At 40.8% G+C, this 10,727-nt stretch overlaps 1 protein-coding gene across 1 annotated transcript in view; it reads left to right on the top strand.

The window, feature by feature from the left end:
- Positions 1-1,699: 1,699 nt before the first annotated feature.
- Positions 1,700-10,727, top strand: part of LOC121893602 (glutamate dehydrogenase 1, mitochondrial) — a 14,744-nt gene continuing 5,716 nt past the window's right edge. Inside the window, exons 1-8 of the mRNA XM_042405606.1 lie at positions 1,700-1,763; positions 1,844-1,938; positions 4,324-4,503; positions 6,333-6,470; positions 8,319-8,456; positions 9,394-9,474; positions 9,593-9,716; positions 9,965-10,056. Coding sequence (XP_042261540.1) covers positions 1,873-1,938; positions 4,324-4,503; positions 6,333-6,470; positions 8,319-8,456; positions 9,394-9,474; positions 9,593-9,716; positions 9,965-10,056 — 819 coding nt within the window. The 5' untranslated portion in view covers positions 1,700-1,763; positions 1,844-1,872. The remainder of the gene's footprint in view (positions 1,764-1,843; positions 1,939-4,323; positions 4,504-6,332; positions 6,471-8,318; positions 8,457-9,393; positions 9,475-9,592; positions 9,717-9,964; positions 10,057-10,727) is intronic.

Below are 10,727 nucleotides of genomic sequence, written 5' to 3'. Positions count from 1 at the left end.
AGCTGATGTCACTCACCTGCCAGCTGATGTCACTCACCTGCCAGCTGATGTCACTCACCTGCCAGCTGCTGTCACTCACCTGCCAGCTGATGTCACTCACCTGCCAGCTGATGTCACTCACCTGCCAGCTGCCGTCACTCACCTGCCAGCTGCCGTCACTCACCTGCCAGCTGCTTTCACTCACCTGCCAGCTGCTGTCACTCACCTATCAGCTGCTTTCACTCACCTGCCAGCTGCTGTCACTCACCTATCAGCTGCTTTCACTCACCTGCCAGCTGCTGTCACTCACCTGCCAGCTGCTGTAACTCACCTGCCAGCTGCTGTCACTCACCTATCAGCTGCTTTCACTCACCTGCCAGCTGCTGTCACTCACCTGCCAGCTGCTGTCACTCACCTGCCAGCTGCTGTCACTCACCTGCCAGCTGCTGTCACTCACCTGCCAGCTGATGTCACTCACCTGCCAGCTGCTGTCACTCACCTGCCAGCTGCTGTCACTCACCTGCCAGCTGCTGTCACTCACCTGCCACAGCTTTCATGATTGATGAATCTGCCGATTATTTTCTTGATTATTTGATAAATAGTTTCCGCAAATTGATTAAATGTAAAAAATGTCACTGAGAAAATATTAACAACGTTTTTAATCTGCTTTTGTCTGTTTTGATTCATTCTGAAACCTTCAGATGTTTAATTCACTGTCAGATGTGACAAAGAAAAACAAACAACAAAGAAAAGCAACATCTCACATATGAGAAACTGTACAATCAATTATTAAAATCTCGATTGATCAGTTGTTGCAGTTCTAGATTAGTTGATTGAAAGAAAATCAAAGATAACTGAATTCAGTCAATTTTAAAGCAAAGATGCCAAAACCTTGTTGGTTCCAGCTTCTCAAACATAACGATTTGCTGTTTTAATACAAATAAAATCCCCGTATCATCGTTTTCCAGCAGCTCAGTGCGACGTGTTGAACTGTTCATCACTCCGACTACGAAGTTAGATAATACAAATAAATATCTGCAGTAACATCGGTTAGATGAGACACAGAAAAGCTTCCATTTCTCACAGATCTTTGCTTAAAAATGGACTAAAACAAATGTTTGATTAATAAAACGTGCGGATTGATTAATTGATTGATCGTCTCTCTAGAAGATAGTCGAGTCTCTTATCAGCAGAGTGTTTATATTCAGATTCTCTCTCTGGGATTTTTACTCTGGTTAAATGTTTGTTTGACCTTTGCTCCACACACACACATACACACAAAGCCTGCTGACCTCTGACCTTTTCACATGCAGGGGTTCCAGGAATCACACTGAAAAGCTCCGACGCAACATCAGGTTACCTTTAGCCCTCTGTGACTGTGAGCTTCAGCTACAAACTGTCTCAGATTTATTGTTTGTGATACAAAACGATGTGCAGATGACATTCCAGAGATACACAAGTTATTAACAATCAATAACAAGCCCTGACATGTAGAGTAGAGCAGATTATAACAGGCTTTAGTTTGGGTCAATAATAGAAAATAACAATAAAATCAGCTCAGAACAACATTAACACAGAATTGTGTCGCTGCTATATCGACACAAACTTTAACACAGTGATGTTTAACATGTATGAGACTGTAAATGAAGGTAATTAAAAACAAGCAGGAAGGCTTAATGTGTTCACAAGTTTTAATTGGAGTCTGTTTGTCTGTTTTTAGGACACGGAGCTGGAGAAAATCACCCGCAGGTTCACCATCGAGCTCGCCAAGAAAGGCTTCATTGGTGAGAAATTAACTTCATGAAGATCTGAATATATATATACGTCATAAACAGTCTGATCAGCTGTTGGTGTGGTTCTGCAGGGCCCGGTATCGATGTTCCTGCTCCGGATATGAGCACCGGAGAGAGGGAGATGTCCTGGATCGCTGACACCTTCGCCACCACCATGGGACACTACGTGAGTCTGTCAGCAGCATCTATCAGCATCTATCTATCAATCTATATATCTATACCTATCTATATCTATCAATCTATCTATATATATATATATCTATATCTATAGATATATAGGTATATATCTATATATCTTATTTATCTATATCTGTCTATCTATCTATATATATATATCTATTTTATATTTTTATTTGCAGATGATGTACTTTTATTCATGTATAATCCATCCAAATCTTTAGCAGCACTAATCAAGATCATTGAAGAATTTCGTGTGTTTGTTCTTGATATTAGATAAATTATATCCCTCAGAAAGAGTAGCAGTACGTGTTTCTCTGAATATTTTCATAATGGATTTAATGACCTCTGCTAAACTGTCCGGTATAACTAAACTACATTTTTTACCTGTTGTGACCAAAATGAAAGCAGACTTTCAGAGAAGGTTGAATCTAACTTTATCTGCCATAATATTAATGAATGTCCTTCCTCACTTATTGATTCACTACAGATCAATAAGTGTACAGATTACAGTACAGGTTCTACCTGCGTGTATCCCCCTTATCTGTTTAAATCAATACATAATGATATTTGTACATTTTTGTTTGGAAAAATAAGTGCAGCAGAATGAAATTACAAAACCTTCAGTTTCCCATAACAAAGAGTGGATTAGCACTCGCTAATCTGTTGTATTATCACAGGATAGGTTAAAGAGTCTCTTTTAGAGCTTTGGAAGGTAAACATCTGGATTATGAATCAATGTTAGATCTTCCTTTTGTTTGTACCAAAAAGCTAAGTTAAATAATTTTATAGTTACAAATGTTTGCAAGTCTTTGAACTGTTTATGTTAATATTTTGGAATTAGCCGAGATTCATTCTTAGCACCTGTTGCCAAAAATCCTGACGATGATTATACGTGTACAGATGTGAGACTGATGAATATACATGTACAGATGTGAGACTGATGAATATACATGTACAGATGTGAGACTGATGAATATACATGTACAGATGTGAGACTGATGAATATACGTGTACAGATGTGAGACTGATGAATATACGTGTACAGATGTGAGACTGATGAATATACATGTACAGATGTGAGACTGATGAATATACATGTACAGATGTGAGACTGATGAATATACATGTACAGATGTGAGACTGATGAATATACGTGTACAGATGTGAGACTGATGAATATACATGTACAGATGTGAGACTGATGAATATACGTGTACAGATGTGAGACTGATGATTATACATGTACAGATGTGAGACTGATGAATATACGTGTACAGATGTGAGACTGATGATTATACATGTACAGATGTGAGACTGATGAATGTACGTGTACAGATGTGAGACTGATGAATATACGTGTACAGATGTGAGACTGATGAATATACATGTACAGATGTGAGACTGATGAATATACGTGTACAGATGTGAGACTGATGATTATACATGTACAGATGTGAGACTGATGAATATACATGTACAGATGTGAGACTGATGAATATACGTGTACAGATGTGAGACTGATGAATATACATGTACAGATGTGAGACTGATGAATATACGTGTACAGATGTGAGACTGATGATTATACATGTACAGATGTGAGACTGATAAATGTACGTGTACAGATGTGAGACTGATGAATGTACGTGTACAGATGTGAGACTGATGAATATACATGTACAGATGTGAGACTGATGATTATACATGTACAGATGTGAGACTGATGAATATACGTGTACAGATGTGAGACTGATGATTATACATGTACAGATGTGAGACTGATGAATGTACGTGTACAGATGTGAGACTGATAAATGTACGTGTACAGATGTGAGACTGATGATTATACATGTACAGATGTGAGACTGATGAATGTACGTGTACAGATGTGAGACTGATAAATGTACGTGTACAGATGTGAGACTGATGATTATACATGTACAGATGTGAGACTGATGAATGTACGTGTACAGATGTTGGACTGATGAATGTACGTGTACAGATGTGAGACTGATGAATGTACGTGTACAGATGTGAGACTGATAAATGTACGTGTACAGATGTGAGACTGATGAATGTACGTGTACAGATGTGAGACTGATGAATGTACGTGTACAGATGTGAGACTGATAAATGTACGTGTACAGATGTGAGACTGATAAATGTACGTGTACAGATGTTGGACTGATGAATGTACGTGTGCAGATGTGAGACTTCGTGTAATCTTTACAGCCATTAGAGGAAGAGTTTCATATTCCTCGAGATATAACTGAGGATCTGAAGAAATAAAGGATGAAAGTGTCTGTCGGGATGTTTAACGAATCATCTCTTCATCATCATCTTCTTCTTCTTCTGTCTCTGATGTCTGCAGGACATCAACGCTCACGCCTGCGTCACTGGGAAGCCCATCAGCCAGGGAGGAATCCACGGTCGCATCTCCGCCACAGGCCGAGGGGTTTTCCACGGCATCGAGAACTTCATCAACGAGGCGTCCTACATGAGCCAGCTGGGGATGAGTCCTGGCTTCCAGGACAAGACCTTCGTCATCCAGGTACACTCAGTCCTCTTCCTCCCCTGCAGGAGGGAAACTTATTGTACTGTTTCTGTTTGTCTGTGCTGTATGAAGCTTCACTCTGACTGCTGATTCCACCGTCTGCACTAAACTGCAGAGCTGAGCTCCTTATAAAAATATATTAAACCACACTGATGGTGTGAAGCAGTCAACACACAGCAAAATGAACTGTAGAGGCTGAGAGCACGTCAGCATGTCAGGAAACACAATAAACACTGTGAAGATGTAAATAAAGTAACAAACACTGTGAAGATATTAGGAGTTAATCTGGGAGTTATAGACTGTCATTTTAATAATGTTTCCCTCTCAGTATTTGTTGGTTTTGAGAGACCTGAACACAGCACACAGCTCTGCAGATTATATTCAGCTGCAGATACTCAGAAATATTAAAGTCACTCTTTCCGTCTTTCAGCCCTAAAATCCTCCGCAGTGACTCATCTGAAGCCACAAGTTTACTCCAGTTTCAGTCCCTGTGACCAACAACACAGAAACATCAAGACTTTAATCATGAGACAGACTTCCATCTTTGTTTTCCACTGAGAGTCTCTGAGATCAGCATCAGGCCAGTGTTCACTGTCAGCTGTCATCTGACGTTTTAATATTAAACACTGGTGTTAGCTGGTTGTGCTAACTGAAGTTTAACAGACATAACAAGCTAATGTTAGCTGCTTGTGCTAACTGACGTTTAACAGATATAACAAGCTAATGTTAGCTGCTTGTGCTAAATGAAGTATCACAGACATGACAAGCTAATGTTAGCTGCTTGTGCTAACTGAGGTATCACAGACATAACAAGCTAATGTTAGCTGCTTGTGCTAACTGACGTTTAACAGATATAACAAGCTAATGTTAGCTGCTTGTGCTAACTGAAGTTTAACAGACATAACAAGCTAATGTTAGCTCCTTGTGCTAACTGAAGTTTAACAGACATAATAAGCTAATGTTAGCTGCTTGTGCTAACTGAAGTATCACAGACATGACAAGCTAATGTTAGCTGCTTGTGCTAACTGAAGTATCACAGACATGACAAGCTAATGTTAGCTGCTTGTGCTAACTGAGGTATCACAGACATAACAAGCTAATGTTAGCTGCTTGTGCTAACTGAAGTTTAACAGACATAACAAGCTAATGTTAGCTCCTTGTGCTAACTGACGTTTAACAGATATAACAAGCTAATGTTAGCTGCTTGTGCTAACTGAAGTTTAACAGACATAACAAGCTAATGTTAGCTCCTTGTGCTAACTGAAGTTTAACAGACTTAACAAGCTAATGTTAGCTCCTTGTGCTAACTGAAGTTTAACAGACATAACAAGCTAATGTTAGCTGCTTGTGCTAACTGAAGTATCACAGACATGACAAGCTAATGTTAGCTGCTTGTGCTAACTGAAGTATCACAGACATGACAAGCTAATGTTAGCTGCTTGTGCTAACTGAGGTATCACAGACATGACAAGCTAATGTTAGCTGCTTGTGCTAACTGAGGTATCACAGACATGACAAGCTAATGTTAGCTGCTTGTGCTAACTGGAGTTCAACAGACATGACAAACTGTTAGCTGCTTGTGCTAAGATTAGTATTAAAGACTGACAGGACATTTGATTAACACTAGCCTCACAGATCAACATAAGAGGCTAATGTTAGCTGCTTGAGCTAATATCTAAATATTAATTTTACCTGTTCTGTATTGTCCGCAGTTGATTTTTTTCATTTGTTTTTTTGTTTGTTTGTTTTGTTTTTTACAAACACCAGATTTCACTTTGGGGTAATTTATGTTCTCAGGTTATGATGCGACCTCTTTATGTCTGCAGGGTTTTGGTAACGTGGGTCTTCACTCCATGAGATACCTTCATCGCTTTGGAGCAAAGTGTGTCGGAGTTGGAGAAATGGACGGAAGCATCTGGAACCCCAACGGCATCGACCCAAAGGAGCTGGAGGACTACAAACTGGTCAGTACTGGTGATAAATTAACAAACAGAACTACAAACTGGTCAGTACTGGTGATAAATTCATAAATAGAACTACAAAGCCAAAGGTGATGGTGTTCAGACCGGTTTCACTCCTGCCCTTCCTGTCAAAAATACTTGAGCGCACAGTCTTTAACCAAGTCTCTGAATTCCTTTCTGAGAACAACCTGTACGACTCGAATCAGTCCGGCTTTAAGCAAGGTCACTCTACCAAGACTGCACTCCTGTCGGTTACGGACTCACTGCATTCAGCTGGATCTGCTGGTCAGTCCTCAGGTTCATGTCCTACCTCCAAGGGTCCAAACCGCACAGATTATCCACAGGGGTTCCTCAAGGGTCAGTGCTTGGTCCCCTTCTCTTCTCATTACACACCACCTAACTTGGTGCAATAATCCACTCTCATGATTTCTCGTACCATTGCTATGCTGATGATACTCAGCTCTTCCTGTCGTTCCCACTGGAAGACCACATAGTCTCAGGTCAGATCTTGTCATGCCTTACAGATATATCAGCATGGATGAAGAACGTCACCTTCAGCTTAACCTCTCTAAGACTGAGCTCCTTGTCATCCCAGCCAGTCCCTCCATACAACAAAGCATCAGCATCCAGCTAGAATCAATCCAACTCATGCCCACAAAGTCTGCCTGACGCTTGGGTGTCATGATTGATGACCAACTAACCTTTGAGGTTCACGTGGCCTCAGTCGCTCGATCGTGTCGATTCGTCCTGTACAACATCAGGAAGATCAGACCCTTCTTGTCTAAGCGTGCAGCACAACTCCTGGTTCAGGCTCTCGTAATATCACACATCAACTACTGCAGTTCCTTACTGGCAGGCCTCCCTGCATGTATGTTCAAACCTCTGCAGATGATCCAGAACGCGGCGGCGCGTCTGGTCTTCAACCAGCTCAAAACAGCACACGTCACCCCGCTGTTCATCTCCCTCCACTGGCTCCCAGTTGCTGCCCGCATCAAATTCAAAACCCTGACACTCGCTTACAAAACAGCAACTAAAACAGCTCCCGCCTACCTGAACTCCCTCATTCAGGTCTACACTCCCTCCTGCTCACTACGCTCTGCCAATGAAAGGTGCCTGGTACCACAACAGGGCCCTAAGTCACCAGCTAGACTCTTCTCCTCTGTAGTTCCCTGGTAGTGGAACGAGTTACCAAACTCTGTTCGATCTGCAGAGTCCCTCTCAGTCTTTAAGAAAAGACTACAGACCCAGCTCTTTCATGAACACCTCTGCACCTGATGGACTTCTATGCACTCTATGCATCACTTCTGTGCTGCCTGTTGGCACCTACGTCCTCTCAGAACTGAACTTATCAGCTCTCAGATGTACGTCGCTTTGAATAAAAGTGTCTGCTAAATGAAACTGTAAATTGTTAATGTCTTGTTTTGTTCGAGCAATAGTCCGGAGCCCAAAAACCTGAATTTATTATCATATTTTATAAATAAAAACCATAAATCCTCACAATTAAGAAGCTTAAAAAGCAACTCAAAATAGTTGCCAGTCCTTTTATTGTTGATTGATTAGTCGACTAATCTATTAATTGTTTCAGCTTTAAACCAGTGTAAGATGAATACTTACATTGACCTATATGTTGGTTTTTATGAATATATTTAAATGTTTTCAATAAATTAAACCAGAAAATAATTTAAATTTTTCATCTGGATGTTTTTCAGTTTTTATAATTCAAACCACATTAATGTCTGAATGGAGCTGTGTTTATAGTGTTGCTAGTTTAGCAACTCACATATAAACCAATCAGAGGAGGGAGTGAACTGTAAACAGCAGGCTTAAACCTGATTGGTTGATTGTCTCCAGGCCAACGGGACCATCGTGGGCTTCCCGAACTCGACGCCGTATGAAGGAAGCATCCTGGAGGCCGACTGTGACATCCTGATACCTGCCGCCAGCGAGAAGCAGCTGACCAAGAGCAACGCACACAAGATCAAGGCCAAGGTTTCACACACACACACACACACACACACACACACACACACACACACACGATCGATTAATTGATCATCAACAGTCATCATTTCTCCAGTAAAATAATGACATTTTACAGACTTTGTTTGTCTCCTACAGTGCACGTATCTGCTCTGTAAATCAGTCAGTCAGGAAACTGTAATTACAGCAACTTTTCCACATGTTGTTCAAATCAGCAGCTGCTTGTGGTTTGAACCAATCGTGGCGTTTGGTGCCGTGATAACTGACGTCATTCAGGTGGAAGATGCACAAATCTCACCTGCCAACAAACACGATGCCATAGACGAACAAAACTACTCCCAAATGTTCCCAAATGTTCCCAAATGTTCCCAGATGTTCCCAAATGTTCCCAAATGTTCCCAGATGAGGTTTGATTCAGTGAGTCAGGAGACATAATCTGCCTCAAACATCAAACTAGATTTATTTTAATAACATTATTGATGATTTTATTTGCTGCTGATGTTGAGCTGAAAGTTTGTTTAATAAAGGTTATAAATGGAACTCAAGTACAGTATTTTCTGTTTCATAGAACGTTGAGTCCTCATGGTTCTCATGTTCAGAAAATACATTAAACATTAGAGCTGAAATATAGAGGATGCTTTTTATCCAGGAGGTCGTTACATATGACTCTTCACTCGTAGCAGTTTAAATAAATCACTTTATTTTACTTTGCTTGTAATTTTTCTCAAATTCCTGCAATTTCACCACAAAAGGAGACATAAAACATCACAAACTGGATCACTATTTTTGAGAAAAGCTGCTGCAAAATCAAACATTTTGTCCCTAATAATCACAAAAAGTGAAACCCTGGAGGGAGTGATGAGTTACTTAAAATGACATAAAATGATTGATAAGGTGCAGACACTCTGGTAAAAGATGGTACAGTCTAAGCCACCGATGCTTTCAGATCATCGCGGAGGGAGCGAACGGGCCGACCACGCCTGAGGCCGACCGCATCTTCCTGGAGAGAAACATCATGGTGATCCCGGTCAGTCGTCCTGTCTGTCAGTGAAGAGTTCATTAACCAACAGATATATAGTATAAGGTGGATGGAAGTTCTGCATCACTCTGAACTGTGTAACAAGCTTCACTCTGCCTTCTGTCAGGACATGTATCTGAACGCCGGCGGGGTCACCGTCTCCTACTTCGAGTGGCTGAAGAATCTCAATCACGTCAGTTACGGTCGACTGACCTTCAAGTACGAGAGAGACTCGAACTACCACCTGCTCAGTGAGTCTGAACGCCACCGTCATTGATTTAACTGATTGAAAACACCTGATCAATCATCATCAATCAATGATGATGTTCATCCTTTAGCTTAAAACATTTTTACTACAAGGTCTCTTTAGTAACTTTTCTGGAGCTTTCTGTCATATCACATGGTCTCGAGTTTGTTCAGTTTATCATCCATGTTAAGAAGATCATGTGACCCCCCCCACCCACCCACCCCCCCCCCCCCCCCACCCTTCCTCCTTCAGTGTCGGTTCAGGAGAGTTTAGAGAGGAAGTTTGGAAAACATGGCGGCTCAATTCCTGTCGTCCCAACCTCTGAGTTCCAGGCCAGGATCTCTGTGAGTACACACTGATACTACGACTGATACTACTACTGATACTACGACTGATACTACTGATACTACGACTACTACGACTGATACTACTGATACTACTACTGATACTACTGATACTACTGATACTACGACTACTACGACTGATACTACTGATACTACAACTACTACGACTGATACTACTGATACTACTACTGATACTACTGATACTACTGATACTATTGATACTACTACTGATACTATTGATACTACGACTACTACCACTGATACTACTGATACTACGACTACTACGACTGATACTACGACTACTACGACTGGTACTACTGATACTACTACTGATACTACTGATACTACTACTGATACTACTGATACTACTGATACTATTGATACTAGGCCTGCTACGACTGGTACTACTGATACTACTACTGATACTACTACTGATACTACTGATACTACTACTGATACTACTGATACTACTGATACTATTGATACTAGGCCTGCTACGACTGGTACTACTGATACTACTACTGATACTGCTACTGATACTACTGATACTACTACTGATACTACTACTGATACTATGACTGATAATACAGATACTACAGATACTACTGATACTACTACTGATACTACTACAGATACTACTGATACTGTAGCTGCTCTGTAACTTGTATTCT

The sequence above is a fragment of the Thunnus maccoyii genome, unplaced genomic scaffold, assembly GCF_910596095.1.
Source record: "Thunnus maccoyii unplaced genomic scaffold, fThuMac1.1, whole genome shotgun sequence".
NCBI lineage: Eukaryota > Metazoa > Chordata > Actinopteri > Scombriformes > Scombridae > Thunnus > Thunnus maccoyii.
Note: the sequence above shows the minus strand (reverse complement) of the source record. Positions and strands in the feature narration are given on the sequence as shown.